At 51.1% G+C, this 18,777-nt stretch overlaps 2 protein-coding genes across 5 annotated transcripts; one reads left to right on the plus strand and one right to left on the minus strand.

The window, feature by feature from the left end:
* Nucleotides 1–29: 29 nt before the first annotated feature.
* On the plus strand, nucleotides 30–10,680 carry CDH24 (cadherin 24). Of its 4 annotated transcripts, XM_079126050.1 has the most exons (14): nucleotides 32–180; nucleotides 1,187–1,272; nucleotides 1,745–2,069; nucleotides 2,255–2,549; nucleotides 2,739–2,858; nucleotides 2,931–3,098; nucleotides 3,265–3,452; nucleotides 3,927–4,180; nucleotides 5,317–5,453; nucleotides 7,740–7,861; nucleotides 7,941–8,052; nucleotides 8,286–8,534; nucleotides 9,307–10,302; nucleotides 10,389–10,525. In XM_079126050.1, exons 3-13 carry the CDS (start codon nucleotides 1,869–1,871, stop codon nucleotides 9,804–9,806), a joined length of 2,346 nt encoding a protein of 781 aa, XP_078982176.1. In that variant the 5' UTR covers nucleotides 32–180; nucleotides 1,187–1,272; nucleotides 1,745–1,868; the 3' UTR covers nucleotides 9,807–10,302; nucleotides 10,389–10,525. The 4 variants fall into 4 exon arrangements, with proteins under 4 accessions (XP_078982177.1, XP_078982175.1, XP_078982178.1 ...); XM_079126051.1 differs by lacking the exon at nucleotides 1,187–1,272 and having other exon boundaries at nucleotides 30–180; nucleotides 9,307–9,552; nucleotides 10,389–10,680; XM_079126049.1 differs by lacking the exon at nucleotides 1,187–1,272 and having other exon boundaries at nucleotides 30–180.
* A 4,039-nt stretch (nucleotides 10,681–14,719) lies between these two features.
* Nucleotides 14,720–15,622, minus strand: PSMB11 (proteasome subunit beta 11; the record flags this gene model as incomplete). The annotated part of the gene is made up of 1 exon (XM_079127252.1): nucleotides 14,720–15,622. One exon carries the CDS (start codon nucleotides 15,620–15,622, stop codon nucleotides 14,720–14,722), a length of 903 nt encoding a protein of 300 aa, XP_078983378.1.
* Between the last annotated feature and the right edge of the window lie 3,155 nt (nucleotides 15,623–18,777).

Here is an 18,777-nt window from a genome sequence, read left to right on the forward strand (position 1 = left end):
CAGGCGGAGCCTCCTTCCCCCGCCCCCTCCGTCTCGCTCCCTTGTTCTCGCCGGGGCCGCTCAGACCTGCAGCGGAGCCGCGGCGCCCGCTCGAATCTGCTCCGGGCTGCGCCCCCGGGAGCCGGCAACCGGAGCGGGCGGGGGCGCTCCCCGCCGTCCTGGGCCCCTCGGTAGTGCCAGGTAAGGGCGCCTGCCGGGGAGCCTGGGGTCGGAAATCCTTGGAGGAGCAGTAGGGGGCCAGCTGCCTGCGGGTGTCTTCAGAGCAGTGCGCTCCGTGGCTAGGAGCCCACTGCCGGCTCCCTTCTCCCGCGCTCTGCCTCTTCCCTTCCTTCCCTCGCACCTCTCTCCCTTTTCCTCTATTTCTCTTCACCCTCCTTATCTCTGCTTGTTTGCCTTCTCTTCCCGTTCCCTCTTCCCAATCTTCTCTCTCTCTCGTCCTGTCTTTTCCCATCTTTTTGCTTTCTCCTTCCTCTACCTTTCTTGTCTTCCTATTTTCCCTTTCCCGCTCTCCTTTCCCTCCTCTGTTGACTCCCTTTCCTTTCTTCCCTTCCCACTATCCAGTTTCCCACGCCTCTATCCCCTTCTTTCTTCTCGTCCCGCCTCCCTCTCTGGTCCCCAGCTTCCCTCTGGCTTCCTTTCCCTCGGGAGCAAATGGACTGTCAGGTGTGTGTCTGCTCTGGGGGAGGAGGAGGGGCGGAAACAGCTACCTGAGGAGGCCCCCCCAGAAGGAGAGGGAGGAGAGAGAGCAGTGGGAAGGGTCCTCTCTCTACTCTAGCTCCCTTGCCGTAGCTTCTCCCTACCTCTTCTGTTCCTGGCAGCTCCCTCTCCCAGAATGAAGTTCCTGACGCCTGATCTGATACCGCCCCCCCAACACACACACATGCTGAAAGCCCCTCTGCACCCCAACCCGATTCTCAAGCCTGGTACCTATGACTTCTCTCTGCTTTTTAGATATCTCTCTCTCTCTCTCTCTCTCTCTCTCTCTCTCTCTCTCTCTCTCTTTCTTTCTCTCCACCCCCCCCCAAAAAAAACCACCTCTGCTGCTGTGTCTCTCTCATCTTGTCTCTGTCTCTGCCAGACAATCCCTTAGTCTTGGGTCCAGCCCTCAATTACGCTGGCTTTAGCCAGTGCTTCTCCTGTCCCCTGTCTCCTTGCCTGGCCTGAAACCTTGTCCCCTGTCTTCTAGCTCTGGCCCCCACTCTGCCTCATGAGACCAATCCCCCTTCAAAGGACTGCAGCTGGCATTGTGGGCCCGGGATGGGATCTGGAAAGGTGGGCGCTCCCCATAGGGGAGGGACTTTTATGAGCTCTCAGCCTTCTTAAACTGCTCTCCTTGTCATCTCTCTGCCTGACCCTGGACACTTTAAGGCCACACCTCTGAATCTAACCCCTGAATTCTAAACCCTTTCTCTAGTAGTCCCTCTCCTCCAGTCCCCTGACTACATGCCTGAGGTGGGAGAGTGGAGGCAAGATTTGGGATCCCAAGCCCTCCCAGCATCCCCTCTTCTGTTTTCCTCCCCAGCTTTTCTACTCATTGACTGGTCAGAGATTTATCAGTTTGGAAGGCTGGAGGTGAATACAGGCAGAGCCTGGGTGGAGAAAAGGAGCAGACTGCTCTCTGCCTTAGTCTGGGTTCTGGGCAGGGGGGTGTCTTGGTTCTTTGGAGATCTGTCTTTAGCATCTTATTTTGGGGAGGAATATTGTTTAGGGTTTCCTTGACCCTGAGCAGCTACCTGTCCTACAGGTGTGGATCCATGGGGTAGCCCCACCGCATCTGCCCCTCCACCCCAGCCAGCTCATGGGCCACCTGGCCCAGCCCAGCCTCAGCACCCCGGGCCAGTGAACAGAGCACTGGCTGGAATCCAAACATGTGGGGCCTGGTGAGGCTCCTACTGGCCTGGCTGGGTGGCTGGGGCTGCATGGGGCGTCTGGCAGCCCCAGTCCGGGCCTGGGCAGGGTCCCGGGGGCGCCCAGGGCCTCCACTACTGCGGACCCGAAGGAGCTGGGTCTGGAACCAGTTCTTTGTCATTGAGGAATATGCCGGTCCAGAGCCTGTCCTTATTGGCAAGGTAAGGATTAGCCCTTCCCATGTCTACTCTGACTACTCTGTCAGGCCCTTAGGCCCCGCCCTGCAACTTTATCACTTCTGCAATGACCTTGGTCCTTCAGGATTCCCAGCCCTCCACCCAAACCTAGACTTCAACCTCTTTCCCTGAACTGGGAGCCCTCTGCCATTTTTCCCTGACTCCTACAGCTGCACTCAGATGTTGACAGGGGCGAGGGCCGCACCAAGTACCTGCTGACCGGAGAGGGAGCAGGCACTGTATTTGTGATTGATGAGGCCACAGGCAATATCCATGTCACCAAAAGCCTGGACCGGGAAGAGAAGGCACAATATGTGTTACTGGCCCAAGCTGTGGACCGAGCCTCCAACCGGCCATTGGAGCCCCCATCAGAGTTCATCATCAAAGTACAAGACATCAATGACAATCCACCTGTGTTTCCTCTCGGGCCCTACCATGCTACAGTACCTGAGATGTCCAATGTTGGTGAGCACCCCAGTTCTGAATGCCCCAGTTCTACTCTCTTGGTGCCCCTTCGCTTCTTCCCCCTTTGCTATCTGCCCCAGAAGTCACTTCCTTTAACTCAGCTTTCCTTACGTCTGGGTACCCTTCATCTGCTGTTTTTTCCCCACCTGGCCCTACCCTTGCTGAGTAGGGTACTGGGATTCCCCACAGGGACATCAGTGATCCAGGTGACTGCTCATGACGCTGATGACCCCAGCTATGGGAACAGTGCCAAGCTGGTATACACAGTGCTGGATGGACTGCCTTTCTTCTCTGTGGACCCCCAGACTGGTGAGGATGGGGCTCAGGAGCCTGGTGGGACAGCCACCAGGACAGACCCCCTGACCTAGCATCTCCCCATAGGAGTGGTGCGTACAGCCATCCCCAACATGGACCGGGAGACCCAGGAAGAGTTCTTGGTAGTGATCCAGGCCAAGGACATGGGCGGCCACATGGGGGGGCTATCAGGCAGCACTACAGTGACCGTCACTCTCAGCGATGTCAACGACAACCCCCCCAAGTTCCCTCAGAGTAAGGGGGCAGTATTGTGCTTGACCTGTCCTTTGACCACCCCATCCCTATAGCCTCTAAAGAAACCATCCCTCCTCACCCCCACCCCCACCCCAACCCTGGGAGAAGGAAGTGGGATAAGGAAGAGGGCCAACTCTGAGAACATGTCTCCCTCCATTCTCCCCAGGCCTGTACCAGTTTTCCGTGGTGGAGACAGCTGGACCTGGCACCTTGGTGGGCCGCCTGCAGGCTCAGGACCCAGATCTGGGGGATAACGCCCTCATGGCATACAGCATCCTGGATGGGGAAGGATCAGAGGCCTTTAGCATCAGCACAGATGCCCAGGGTCGAGATGGGCTCCTCACTGTCCGCAAGGTTAGCTTCCTGCCTGTTAACATACGCAAACTCTGCTGGGGGTGTAGCTCAGTGGTAGGGTAACTTACCATAGTATGCCATGGGACCCTGGGTTCAATCCCCAGGCCCACTTGCAGAGGTCAGGTACACCAGCTCCTCCTGCCTCACCAGCTGAGCATATTTCTAACTGGTCTCCAAAAACACACTCAGGACCCCTGTGTTGGAGCTTAGAGATCATGACCATCTTAACTTTTGGGTGAGGCCCTGGGCCCTCGAAAGGGGAAATTACTGGCTCACAGTTGTTTAAAAAGTCTTCAGTAGAGCTGGGGAAAACCTTAGAGTCACATTACTATGTAATGTGCTGACCATTAGGCCACAGCCTTTCCAGTGCCACCTCCCTCAGCACTGGGTGCATATAGGGAAGGGACTCCACCTTCTGTGAGCTGAACCTGCCCTGGTTTCCACATGTCTTGCTTACTGTCCATCTCACCATAGCCCCTAGACTTTGAGACCCGCCGCTCTTATTCCTTCCGTGTGGAGGCCACCAACACACTCATTGACCCGGCCTACCTTCGGCGAGGGCCCTTCAAGGATGTGACCTCAGTGAGAGTGACAGTGCAAGATGCTCCAGAGCCACCTGCTTTCACCCAGGCTGCCTACCACCTGGCAGTGATGGAGAACAAGGCTCCAGGGACCCTGGTGGGCCAGGTCTCAGCAGCTGACCTAGACTCCCCAGCCAGTCCAATCAGGTGAGCTGGGATGTGGGCTGGGGAGGGACAGGGCCTCTGGGGAGGAACACAGAGGTGGGCTCTTCCCACCTGAGGATGTGCCCCCTTTACCTTGCCACAGATCACACTTCCTAGCAAGACTGTCCCACCTGCAACCTGGCTTGCTGATCTGCAGACTTCAGTCCCAGGGAAGGGCTGAAGGACCTGGCTAACCACTGCCCATCCCCTGAGGAGGTTATAGTGGCACCTCCCAGTGGTGGTGCAGGCAAATGTGATTTTTTTTTTTTTTTTTTTTTTTTTTTTTTTTTTTTGGCAATCCTGGGGATTGAACCTAAAGGTAGTCTACAACTGAGCCACATTCTTAGTCCTTTTAATTTTTTTTTATTTTGGGACAGTGTTTCACTAAGTTGGTGAAGCTGGCCTGGAACTTGCAATCCTCCTGCCTCAGCCTCCCGTTGGGATCACAGGCATGCACCACCTTCTAAGTGTAATCTCATTTGACAAGTGGGTCTCTATTGATCCCTCCCTAAATGCTTCACATTTTACCCAGTGGATAGCATTTAATTTTCACATCAGCCCTATTAAGTAGGTATTACCATTACCAATTGTTTTAGGGCCAACTGTAAGTAGTTAAGCAATTTGCCAACAGCAAGTGATGGGGTTCAGATTCCATCTGCCTTGAGAACAAACCATTCTTTCCACCTGCCTGTCCAGCATCCCTGTCACTGGGAGGGAGGTGCTGGTATTCCCATTTTGCAGGTAAGTAAAAACAAGTCAGACAATCTGCCCAAGGCCACACATCTGGTCTAAAGCAGAGCAGGGCTGAAACACAGGTCCTTGTGTCCCATGATGGAGCCCAAAAGTCCGAGAGACAGGTAGTATAATCTGCTTTCACCTCTTTCTGTACCTCTTTCTCCATTCTCATGAAATACAGTTCCCCTGAAACTTACGACAGGTGTTTAATGGCAGTTACCACTCAGAAATATTTGCCTGTTGAGGAGACTCCAACCTAAATTATGGCTCTGGGTGCGTGGGGCAGGCTCTGCTCAAGGAACTTGGGCCCTCTGCCCAATGGCGCCATGAGGTCCAACAAGGTGTTCAGGAGGGAGGGAACAAAGGAGGGATGGCAGCCACCAGCACAGTCCCATCTTCCTCAGATACTCCATCCTCCCCCACTCGGATCCAGAGCATTGCTTCTCCATCGAGCCTGAAGATGGTACCATCCGAACAGCAGTACCCCTGGACCGTGAGACTCGTGTCTGGTACAACCTCACTGTGCTGGCCACTGAGCTTGGTGAGGAGTCCTGCGCCCCTAAGGAGGCAGAGGGGCTGTCCCTGAGCATGCAAGTGGGGAAGGGCAATGACTGCCATCACACCCTCACCAGTGTGTATAGTTCCTGAGTCCTTAGCCTGGATCCTTACCACAAAGCAGGCCTCCTTGCCTTCTAAACTGGGCTGGGCTGGGCTGGGCTGGGCATAGTCTTCCTGAGCATTCTTCTGACCCTAAATTCTGTCCGGCACCTGACTTGCATAAATCCAGAGCATAGAGCCAGTGGGTATTGCTTCAGTGAGCCCTCACAGCTCCTGTCCTGTGCATCTGCCTACCCTGTCCACTCTGCTTCAGGCTAGAGCTGGGGGCCAGAAAAGGTCTGGGCACCTCCTCTGAGAGCTAAGGAGGAGTGTACTAGCAGCCCCTCCCAGAGAAGGCTTGCTGGAAGCCCTCAAGGTAGGGGAGGAGTGTAGGCACCATGTGCAGACTTCTTGTGCCCCTCCCCAGTATGGTTCAGCTTCCCCTGTCTGGGGAGACAGGGAACCCTCCCTCCCTTCCTGTACCTCTGCTGAACAGTCCTTTACCCTTTCCTGTACCTCTGCTGTCTTCATACTCTAAATCAAGGTTGGGGCTGTATATGAAGATGTTTATGCATGTCAGTGAAGAGCTATAAGTATGTGTGCATGTGGGTAGCGCTCAGATATGTGTATAATTTCATATGTGTGAAAAATATACACACACATATTTGTGAATATATGGATATAACTGGAAACTTGTTTACAATTGAATGTATAGAATTATATTGCTATTGTCTATGCATGTATGTGATTGCATGTGTATAGTATGCAAGTTGCTTTATATACTGTATTGTATACATGTGTGTTTATAGGCAAATAATAATAATAATTTATTATTTATTGTGTGTTAGACCCTATTTTAAGTACCAAAAATGAATTAATTTATTTAATCACCACCACAACGTTATATGGGAGATATGATTTTTCCTTCCATATTTAAATGAGGAAACTCAGGCAAAGAGTAGTACCTTCCCAAGGTCATACAGAGATTAAATGGTAGAGTCATCTGACCCAGTTGGTCTGTAGTCTGAGCTATTATCTCCTCCACCATACTGGCTTTCATGCGTGTTTAACTGTGTCTGCGTTTATGTTTCTGTGTAAGCAACTGTATGCTATCTGGCAGTGCTATGTCTATGGTTGTAAGGATGGCCTTGTGTGCGTGTGTACACATACATAGTATGCCTGTGCCAGTCTTCTGGGTATATGTAGCTGTGTATGTAGGTGTCCCCCTCACTGTCTTCTCACCTTCCTGCCAATCCTGCTCCTACCACTACCCAGTACTGGCTGGCAGCCCTGGGCCTATCCTACAGAGAAGGAATGGACTGTTTCCCATACTGTCTCCAGGCTCTATCCCAGGTAGTTCACTCAGCTTCCCCTGCCAAGGCTATGACCTCAGCCCTTTTTGCCAGGGCCAGCCAACTCTCCCTCTGCTTAGGAAAAAGACTAAAGGAATTGGAAGGCTCAGCCTAGGAGAGGTGACAGGTGCACACTGCATTATCTCTTGGATGGCATTAGCAGTTGGAAACAAGGTAGAGTAATGGTAGGACAAAGGGGATGGGTGAATAGGGGGCCTGAGTCTGGCTGTGGTGACCAGGCCATCCTGGCTCTGCACCTTGTAGACTGTGAAGCCCCTTCTTCCCCAAGGTCGAATCTAAGTGATATTTATTGCTGCATTATAGCCTCCCAGACCTCTGATGGAATGTGTGTGTGTGTGTGTATCCATCCCACAGTACGTGAAAATGCTTTTTCTGGGCCCTGGGTATGTGTGTGTGGGGGGGGGGGGGTGCTGCGTTTACTGTGTGTATCAAACATTTGCTTCATGTACATTGCATTTGTTTTTACCACCCATACTGAATGTGTGGTATGAATGTGTTTGTGTATTTCATGACCCTTGTCTGCATACAACTGATATGCACCCTCTACTTACCTTTCATCTTCTGTATGTGCCCTGCATGTGGGTTATTATAAACATATATCATGGATACTGAATTCCCACTGTGTGTATCTTGTGTATTGCACCTATCTTGGGTACTACGTGAATATTCTACGTACTTGGTGGTGTTCACTTCACAACGTGGTTTGCTGCTACTTGGTTATTACATGCTTATTTCATGTATTAAATGTGCATGCTATGTGCTGCGTGTGGCATCCATGACCATGCACTATGTATGTTGTGTATAAACTGTGTTGTGTGTGCATATATGGTGTGTATGTGTTGGTGTTCTGGCTTCAGATAGCTCCGCACAGGCCTCCCGTGTGCAAGTTGCCATCCAGACCCTGGATGAGAATGACAATGCTCCCCAGCTGGCTGAGCCCTATGACACCTTTGTTTGTGATTCTGCAGCCCCCGGCCAGGTGAGCAGCTGAGGCAGGCGGGTTGGGTTCTCCAGGCCTCTACCAGCACTCCATTCAAGGCCTTTTTTCTTCCTCCCAGTTGATTCAGGTTATCCGGGCCCTGGACAGAGATGAAGTCGGCAACAGTAGCCGAGTCTCCCTTCAAGGTCCTCTGGGCCCTGATACCAACTTTACTGTCCAGGACAACAGAGGTGGGTGGCCTCCTTCAGCCATAACCATGCCCATGTCTGCCTTTCCTTCCTCTCCTCCTCCACCACCCCAGCCCAGCCTGCCTAACCCCTGCCCCTGTCAGACCTTCCACCCAACAAAAGGTAGGTTTACACTCATTTGCAAACCTTCCCATGGGAAGCTGGCTGTAAGGGCTGGACTAATCCTACCAGGAAGATGTCCCATGAGGTGCCCCAACACCTTCCCTTTCCCACAGATGGCTCCGCCAGCCTGCTGCTGCCCTCCCGCCCTGCTCCGCCCCGCCAGGCCCCCTACCTGGTTCCCATAGAACTGCGGGATTGGGGGCAGCCAGCACTGAGCAGCACTGCCACAGTGACTGTCAGTGTGTGCCGCTGCCGGCCTGATGGCTCCGTGGCGTCCTGCCGGCCTGAGGCTCAGCTCTCACCCACTGGGCTCAGCACTGGCGCCCTGCTTGCCATCGTCACCTGTGTGGGCACCCTGCTTGGTGAGTCAGGCCACAGTGGGCCATAGATCCTGGCCTGAAGGGGGAATGGAAAGGAAACAGCTCTCTGGACATAGGGCTTTAATTGACCCCTAATGCCAGGATTTTCCCACTACCTGATGTGTCCAAGAGAAAATCTCTGACCTCATGTCCCTGATCTACCAATCTGTAATGACAGTAAAAAAACCATAAGAATTATTTACTGAGCTCTTACTCTGTGCCGAGTGGGTGGGGGCACATCACTAGTGGTGCTTCATTTTATCTTTTCAACAACCCTAAGAGGTGAAATAGGTTTTCTAGAGGTTTTGTTTGCTCCTTTGTTTCTTGGTGCTGGGGATTAAACCCAGGAGCACCATTCCATTGAGCTACATCCGCAGTCCTTTTTAGCTTTTATTTTTGAGACAGGGTCTCACTAAGTTCCTGAGGGTCTCACTAAGTTGCTGATTCTGGCTTCTAACTTAAAATCTTTCTGCCTCAGCCTCCAGAATAGCTGGGATTACAGACATGCATCACCATACCCAGCAGATTTTCTGTTTTTCACTTAAGTAAACCAAGGGTCAAAGAAATTTAGAAAAGTTAAGTGACTTCCCATGGTCACACTGCGAGTAAGGAGTAAAGTCAGAATTCAAAGCGAAGTTCACCAGATGTCAAACGTAGGACTGGTAATCCCTAGGCCACAGTGCCTTCTCTTCCAACTGACCTATCTGTGTTTCATATAGAAACACTGTCCTGTTCCCAATTGTTGACTCAGAGGCCTGTGTACCCTCTCCTACAGCCCTAGTGGTGCTCTTCGTGGCTCTGCGGCGGCAAAAGCAAGAAGCACTGATGGTTTTAGAGGAGGAGGATGTTCGCGAGAACATCATCACCTACGACGATGAGGGTGGCGGCGAGGAGGACACAGAAGCCTTTGACATCACAGCCCTGCAGAACCCTGATGGCGCTGCCCCACCAGCCCCGGGCCCGCCAGTGCGTCGCGACGTGCTGCCCCGGGCCCGGGCGCCACGCCAGCCCAGGCCTCCAGGTCCAGCTGACGTGGCCCAGCTGCTTGCGCTGCGGCTACGGGAGGCAGACGAGGACCCCAGCGTGCCCCCCTACGACTCAGTGCAGGTGTATGGCTATGAGGGCCGGGGATCCTCCTGCGGCTCCCTCAGCTCCCTGGGCTCTGGCAGCGAAGCCGGAGGTGCCCCTGGCCCCACGGAGCCGGTGGACGACTGGGGTCCTCTCTTCCGCACCCTGGCTGAGCTGTATGGAGCCAAGGAACCCCCAGCCCCCTGAGCGCCGACCCTGGCCCTGCCCACCGTGGTGGGGCAGCCCGTACAGGCCCTCTGAGTGAGCCCCACAGGGTCCAGGCAGGCCGCAGCAGCCAGGGGCCACAGGCTTCCTCCCGTCCCTGTGTTCCTCGTTCCTTCCCCGGGACACCCTCGCCCTCGCCTCCCAGTCTGTCTCTCTCCAGGGATCTCTGTCTGTCAGTGCCACTTTCCCTCTGTCCTGGTCTGGGTTTTATGGCTTTGACCCTGAACCTCTGTTCTCTCACTGTGATTCTGCTTTCTCCGTGACTGTTTTGTCTCTGCAATTCTAAAGCTCTCACATACTGTCTCTCTTGCCCACAAATATGCTCTGTGTCTGTCTCCCACCTACACTTCCCCTCCTCTCTGAGTCCCTGTGACTAGCTCATTTGGTTTTGGTTTTGGTTTTTGGTCGTCCATCCCAAAAGCAAGAGAAACTTCCAGCCACTGCTGCCCACCCTCCTGCAGGGGATGCTCTGCCCCAGGTCAGTGCCCCTAGACAGCTTGACCAGGGGGTGGAGAGAAGCCCTTCCCTGATTTCTGCCTCTCACTGCTGCTCCTGTCCTAACAGACCTGCCCGCATGGTTCCATCCATCACTCATGGCCTCATCCTGGCTCCACTGGCCTCCAGCAGAAGGAGGGAGCCAGCCTGCCTCCCAGGGCGAGAGCTCCAGCCCCCACGTGGCCGCCTCCCTGGAGCTCTGCCCAGCTGTCAGCCTGCCCTGGGCATCCTAGCTCTGGGCATTGTGTTGTGTGCTTTCCAGGCCCCAGGGAGAGGGGGGGAAAGGAGGAGGCAGCTGGGGAAAGGGAAAGAGGGAGAAAAGGGAGGGGCCTCCATCTCTAATTTCATAATAAACAAACACTTTATTTTGTAAAGCCAGAGCCTACTTCTGTTTCTGCACTCAGGTTTCTGGACAGAGCTCCCTTTGTGCTGAAGGATGGAAGAAGAGGCCTAAACCTATGCTTCCAGCTCATTCCTTCTCTTTGGGGGATTTCACTTCAAGATCCTGTAGATAGAGGAGAGTTTGAGTCACTGCATTTGGAGAGAAAGGAGATAATGGATGCACCCCCATTCCTACTACCAACTCTCCCAGTACCCTGTTGTTATCAAACTATCCAAGGAAATGAAGATGTGGGAACTGGCAAGAGGGGAAGGTGGAGCTGGGCACAGTGGGGCACACCTGCAATCCCAGTGACTTAGAAGGCTGATGTAAGAGGATCACAAGTTCAAGGCCAGACTCAGCAAGTGGGTCCTGAAAAACTTAGTAAGAGCCTGTCTCAAAAAAAAAAAAAAAAAAAAGAACTGGGGATGTGGCTCAGTGGCAAAGCATCCCTGAGTTCAATCCCTAGTAGCAAAAATAAAAGAAATAAGAGGAGAAGGTGGGTAGGAAGGTGAGTACTGAAGAGAAAGGGGGAAGGATAAAAGACTAAGAAGAGCTGGGTGCAGTGGTGCACACCTGTAAGCCCAGCTACTCATGAGGCTGAAGCAGGAGGATCACAAGGCTAAGAACCTGTCTCAAAATAAAAATGCTGGAATATACCTCAGGGTTCAGTTCCCTCCCTGACCCCCAAAAGAAGAGACTAAGAAGAAGGGAAGAGGAAGTTCCAGGATAAGAAAAACTAGGGGTGGATAAGCAGCTGAGGAGGGAAAGTCAGCCTTTCCTGGAGCCTGTCGTGCCAACTGAAGAAGGCGGGCTCAGATGAGACAGTCAAGTCACACTGAATTCTGGCCCTCTCTCCCACCTTTAAGTCACCTATGAAGCACAAAGGAGGGAGGAAGCAGGGAGGTGTGCTGCTGGGCAGAATCAAGTCACCTGGGATGGCAGCTAAGAAGAAATGGCTGGCATCTCCAGTGGTCACTTCCTGAGGCAAAGAAGGGATCTGACCAGGAACCAGCACAATCTAATCCTGAAGTAGCTGGAGTAGGTGAGTCAGGACAGGTCCTGTGACACTCCTTTCTAAATATAGGGAAAGCACCTTCCATACCTGCTGGATTAGGGCAAATGGGGTAGAAAGAGCCTCCAGTGCTAATTGTCATTCACTCTGCTAAAGCAGGAAACAGACCCCTGGCAGCCCAAGGGCCTGTGTAAGAACAGGCTACCTGTCCTTCCAAGGCCTCAGAGGACTGAGGTAGCATCCCAAATAGCATCAAAGGGGACAGGTCTTTCTGTTCAGGGTAGAAAGGGCAAGATCTCTGCCCTTTTGGTCTAATCCTGATGCCTTCATTAAACATTTAGGAATTACTGGAGCAAGAAAGGAAATGACTCATGGCCACTCTCAAATAGAGAGGGAAATAGTAAAATGGGATGTTGGCTTTGCCTGCACAGTCCTCCCCCAACTCAAAATTCCCTTAGAGGAATTCCCCCTCTAATTGTTTTCCCCTGATATTGGGGATCAGACCTAAGGGTACTTTACCACTGAGTCACACCCCCAGAACTCTTTCCTTTCTTTTCCTTTTTTTTTTTTTTTTTAAACCAGATCTCACCAAGTTGCTGAGTTTGACCTCCAACTGGTAATCCTTCTGCCTTGGCCTCCTGAGTCACTGGGATTATAGGCATGGGTCATGCCTGGCTTCCTCTAAGTTTTGACAGGGCACAGGGAAACAGACTTGTCAGCAAGACCCATGTTCTTAAGTCTGGCCTTAAATACCTCATTTTGGCCAGCAAATGAGACCTCACTTGTCAAAGCAAGTGAAGGTAGACAATACCATGGAAGGAAGGAGGAAGAGACAGGAGAAGGAGATGCAAGAAAAGGGGACTCCCCTCCAGTTCTGCTCTCCTAGGTTCAATCTGCCTTGTCCAGTTTGGGAAAGAGAGGGACATAGAAGACCTCAGGGGAGCCAGTATAGTGGCACACTCCTGTAATCCCAGCTATCAGGAAGTTGAGGCAAGAGGATCATAAATTTAAAGCCAGCCTGGGCAACTTAGTGAGACCCTGTCCCAAAATAAAATAGAAATGGAGATATAGCTTAGTGGTGGGGTACCCCTGGAATCAATGCCTAGTACTGCAAACAAAAATATATAAGTAAAAACAAAATCTCAGGGATCTGAGTTGTGTGTAGTCCACAGCAGCATTCCCAGAGCCCAACACCTCTTCCCGAGGCGGGGGAGTGGGCAAGGGGTGAAGAGTGTTGTTGTGAAAGCCACTGGCCAGATTCCTTAACCCTGACTTACAGGCTAGTCCCCCTATACTGGGCAACTTTCTGTGGTCCCCTTCCCCACCACAGGTCCTTCCTGCCTGTCTCCAGTGTTTTGTTTCAGCACCACCTGATCTTTCCTTCCTCTCTACAAGACACCTGCTCAGGCCCAAAGTCTGAAGGTCTCCTCCTGTCTGGTCATCTCCAGCTTGGAGGAGTTCTTAGTCTGGGGTGCCAGTGTGTTCAAGTGGGAGAAAAGGCAGCTGAAAAGCTTTATGAGTGGGATAAGAGGAAAGTCTCAGTGACCTTCCTTCCGGCCCCCTCCCCTAGGCTTTGCCCCTGGCCTGGGAGAGGGCAGGGGTCCTCCTGGAGCTGTCATCCAAGTCAGGACCCGTGGGGAGTGGGAGAGGAGTCATGAGAGACAGGACCCCCGACAAAGCCACCTCCCTCTTCATTCTCCAGAGGGAGCATCAGGAAGGAGATCTGGAAAGAAGGAAAGGGAAGAAAGGGGAAGGAAGTCTGGCAGAGGCGGTGACAGGACCAGAAGGGTGGAGAGTAGGGGTGGGCTCAGAGGGATGGATGCCTCCAAGCCTTGGTGAATGATGAAGTGGGGTGGGGGCAGCTCACCTGAGCTCCAGGCCCTAGGATTCTTTGGGTTCATTGATCCCCAGCCACAGGCAAGGGATTGACCCAGCCTCTCTCCTTCCACATCACTCCCCTTCTGAAGCCTGGCAGGAAGAGAGCAAATGCCAGCAGAGGGCCTGGGAGAGGAGGCCGTGCAGAAAGCACAAGCTCTGGGCTGCAGGTTAGGAGGCTGAGGCAGGAGGATTATGAGTTCAAAGCCAGCCTCAGCATTTTAGTGAGGCACTAAGCAACTCAATAAGAAGCTGTCTCTAATTTAAAAAAAAAAAAAAAAAAAAAAAAAAATATATATATATATATATATATATATATATATATGGCTGGGGATGTCGCTCAGTGGTTAAGCCACCCCTGGGTTCAATCCTTGGTACAAAAAAATATATATTAGATTAAATTTTAAAAAAGCACAGGCTTTGGAGGGGGCTGGATTAAAGCCTCCTTGCTGCCACCTATTGTGTAACCCAAGCGTCACATAACCCTGTGAACCTGATTCCCACCTCTGTGAAGTAAGGAACATTTCATCTCGAAGGCTGCCATGAGAACTGCACTCAGTAAAAGAGGAATCATTTTAGTTATTACAGTCAAGGCCCAGGGGCAGGACCACTGAGGCAGCCCATCACCACCAGCGAGTGTCCATTACTGCACCAGCGAACATCCAGCTGGGCTGCTCTCCCCACCTCATTCTCAGAGGAGCCGCTCCCCTCCTGGCTGTCACACCTCACCAACATGACAAAGTGACCAGGAGAAAGAGACAAATACTCTAGAACTGAGATAGAGGACAAAGCAGGAGAGAACAGACTAGGGATGGAATGGGGAAATGGAGAAAAAAGGATGGCAAGAAAAGAGTAAGGTCTAGCACCTAGCACAGCATCTGGTGTGCAGTAGGCACGCAGGAACTGTTTGCTGAAATTAGCTTGAACCAGGAAAGAAGTTGGACCAGCCTTTCGAGCGTCAATAGGAACATGTTAGACACCATCAATAGCTCCAGGAGGCAAAAGGGTGGAGACCTGGGACAAATGAAGCAGGCAACCTGAAGGGGTTGGAGCGAGTGCCGGGAGGCTGCTTCCCCTGCTGCCTCCCAAACCCCCTACCCTGAACATGGGTTCCCCAAGTTCTGCCACTTTTCACAGTGTCTCAGTCTTGGCTGGCATCCTGGAGTCTTCTGCTGACACCTCCCCTGGCTCTGAAGAGAGTTTTCCACATTCTCCAGCTCTATGGGGAATGACAGACTCAGGATGGGCCTGGCTGGCCTTCCCCTCTGGCTCTGGCTCTGGCAGCTTCTGCAGCTCCATGTACAGCACACAGGCATCATTGCGTGACACATATTCCCATCCACTCTCGCGCACGTGGAAAAGGTCAACTGAGCCCCCTGAGTAGGCATCACGGTGGGTGGCGTGAGCTACAGCACAGCGGGCCAGGGCATAGGCTTCCTGGATGGTCATATCATAATGGTAGTTGCGATCTAGCACACCATAGGCATAAGGAGATCCGGAGCCCACAGAGAATATGTCCCCCTGTAGGTGGGTACCATCGCTGTAGACATAGAAGAGGGCAGGGCCAGAGCGGTCCCAGCCACACAGAGCAGTGGCCACACACAGATCCAGCCCCCGGTAGCGGGACATCATGACTGACAAGAGCTTGGCTGCGCTAGCCACACTGGGCAGCTGACCCTCCCTCAGCTCCCGAAGCCGCAGCTCCCTCTGTAGCACTCGGTACCATGTTACGCAGTCGGCAGAGGTACCAGAGGTGGTACCCAGGAGGTGCGGGTGCACAGGAATGACCTTGCATGAGGACGGACAGGCCACGTAGCTGCCACAGGAGGAACGTGTGTCGGCTGCAGCAATGACTCCATGACGGAAGCGGAAGGCCAGGGTGGTGGTGCCATGGGCTAACCTGGGGCCATGCATCTGCAGGAAGGTTTGCAGGTTGCAGCCCTGGGGTATAGCCCAGCCACCAGCCTGAGGTAGGTGAGTGGATGGTCCCCAGGTTTCAGGGGCCTGCCACTTGCACACATCTTGTAGAGCCATCTTCAAAACTGAGTGAAGGTTAGAAAGAGCAGGATAGAGATTTGTGTTCTGGAGTCAAATAGGGAAAAAGGGACGCTACAGGGAAGCTGGGCTGCTGCCAGAATTGGTGAGCAAAGCATGTGAGCTGACGCTTCATTTCTCCCCAACCCCAAATCAGGCTTTGGGATTGGCTGGTGGAACGGCCTCCTCTTCCTCAGAGGGGAGACAATATGAGGCTTGTAGAGTCTCCAGCAGTGGGAGGATGCTGCCCATCAGTCAGACCTCCACCTTCTGTTACTCGTGATGCATCTGAGAGTCACCCATAGAGTCTCCTGTCTGTCATCCTATAATTACCCAGAGGAGAGGAGCTGGAGTGACTGCAAAGGAAAGTGGACACAAGAGGAAGGAGCAGAGCTGGGTCCCTCTTGTTTTTCCCTATATAAGACATTGGGCATGCAAAGACAAATAAAGGTCTGTCACTAGCCTGAGAGAACGCCTAACTTAGGAGGAGTAAAGGCAACTGAATGCTCTTATAGACTCATAATAGGATGTTGTAGAGCCACTGAGGTAGGAGACCCTGATGTTGGGGACTCTATTCAGAGGTATGAACCATGGAAAGCTGAGGCTCAGCTTATACTTTCAACTCATAGACAAGATGGGGAAATATAAAATGAACTGAGGCAAACAGAAAAGAAAAGAGAAAAAGGATCAAATACCTCCCAGAAGAAAGGCAGGTTACAGAGAAATGAGGGTGAAGAGAAACTAGAATCTAGAGGTCTCTTTCTCCTCCACTTTGGGGAGGAAGATGTCATTCTATCTATATACAAGAATGGCATTCCTAGCCAGGCATGGTGGAGCACTCCTGTAATTCCAGTGACTCTGCAGACTGAGGCAGGAGGATTGCAAGTTCAAAGCCAGCCTCAGCAACTGAGCAAGACCCTAAACAACTCAGCAAGACCCTGTCTCAAAATAAAATATAAAAAGGGATGGGGTTATGGCTCAGTGGTTAAGTGCCCCTGGGTTCAATCCCTGGTCCCAAATAAACAAATAAATAATTTTTAAAAATGGCATTCCTGATGGTTCTCTGGCAGTATAGCTTATGTGACTTGTGTTAAAGTCCTGAAGATATTGATGAAAGGATATCGACCCTCTCTCTTAGTACTTCTTCTGTAGGGTAGTTCACAGTTGTAAGAGGGTTGGTTTGTAACTCCAGGGCAGGAGAAACAACTGAACTTGACTCTGGAACATTTAGTCTAACTCTTAGACCAACCAGGTGTGATTTAGGAATATATTCTCCTTCTAAAGACTGAGTGTTGGACTTTTTATAAGCATGGATAACCACCTCCCTAGACACAAACATTACCTGATATGGGCCAAGAGGAGAGGCTGTGGGTGTGAGGAGCAATGCGAAACAGACCTCCTTTACGAAGCCATCTTGAACTCCCAGCCTCACATCAATCTATACTGTCCTCCTCCCCTACCTCTGAACTATAGCACTTATCATTTGTACTTCTCCTTTGTGAAGTCCTCATAAGTGGTGACCTTAGAGAAAAGAAGTAACATAAGGTAGGTCAGGAACAGATTACAGATACCTTCATTACCATGTCGAAGAGTTTGAACTTGATAGGGCCTGTTTTTTGTTTGTTTGTTTGTTTGTTTGTTTGTTTGTTTTGCAGTACCAGGGCTTGAACTTAGGGCTTCAAACACACTAGGCAAGGGCTCTATCACTGAGCTACATCCCCAGTGCTTTTTTAAAAAATTGATTTTGAGACAGGTCTCTTTAATTTACCCAGGTTGGCCTTGAGTTTTCCATTTTCCTACCTCAGTCTCCCAAGTAGCTGGGATTACAGGCAAATGCTACAACATCGGATTTTATAAGATTTATTTAGTTATTTAGTACTAGGGATTTAACCTAGAGGTGTTTTACTACTGAGCTACATCCCCAGTCTTTTTACTTTTAATTTTGAGACAGTCTCACTAAGTTGCTTAGGGCCTCACTAAATTACTGAGGCTGGCTTTTAACTTGCAATCCTCCGGCCTCGGCCTCCTAAGTCTAGAGATTTCTAAGCAGGTAAGTAATAAAATCAATGTAATGTATTGCCCATTGAATTGGAGTGACAGTTTAGACCCAGAAAATCAGTTCAGAAGAATTTTTCAATAATTCAAGAGGAAGGAAACACAAAGCCAAGGTGACATCACATGTAATGAAAAAGAAAGTGAGAAACATTGCAGAGGGAGGATCAGTTGGACTTGGCAACTCACTGGATGGGGAGGAAAGGAATGGGAGTTGTCCAAGATAAGACAGGGCTTCAAACATGTGACTGAAAGAACATTACTGTCATTCCTTTCAAGTGTTCATTTGGTAAATGTATATTGAGCACACAGTGGGCAGAGAGATCAATAGTGAACAAATTCCAGTCTTTAAAACCTCACAATCCAAACGAGATAAATGCACACTTCTTTAGCGGTGCGAGGAATTGAACACAGGGGAGCTCCACCATTGAGCTACATCCCCAGCCCTTTCATAAGTTTTTATCTTGAGACAGGGTCTTACTAAGTTGCCCAGGCTGGCTTCAAACTTGTGATCCTCCTACCCCAGCCTCCTGAGTAGATGGAATCAGACCTGAGCCACTGTGTGTGACTAAATACACACTTCTTCCCAGGTAAAGTAGAAAAGTGTCTCAAGAGAGGTACAGATAGTGGAGAGTGAAAGAACCACTGAAAGAAATCAGAAGGACTAGTTGTATTGCAGAGGTGCTTGCAAAATAATAAGTGTTCAATAAACAAAAATACTTTGCATTTTCCACACTGTCCATGTGTGAGACAGATAAAGATCTCCTGCTTAATTACATTCTGATGATTGGGCTCTGAAAAGGTTGCCAAATTTCAGCATTAAAAATAAAGCACATTAGGGCTGGGGAGATAGCTCAGTTGGTAGTTTGCCTTGCAAGCACAAGGCCCTGGGTTCAATCCCCAGCACCTAAATAAATAAATAAATAAATAAAGCACATTGAATCACAAGCCCAGCCCAGATTCAAGGAAAGGGTTCTGGAAAAATGTGTGGAACTGGAAATATGGCACAATGCTTGAAAAATACCATTAGTCACAGTAAGTATTTGTTAAGTGAAGGTCAAGGCAGGGCAGGAGCTCTTCCAGACTGAAGGGCACACAGAGGA

Source organism: Sciurus vulgaris (assembly GCF_902686455.1).
Source record: "Sciurus vulgaris genome assembly, chromosome: 2".
NCBI classification, from domain to species: Eukaryota; Metazoa; Chordata; class Mammalia; order Rodentia; family Sciuridae; genus Sciurus; species Sciurus vulgaris.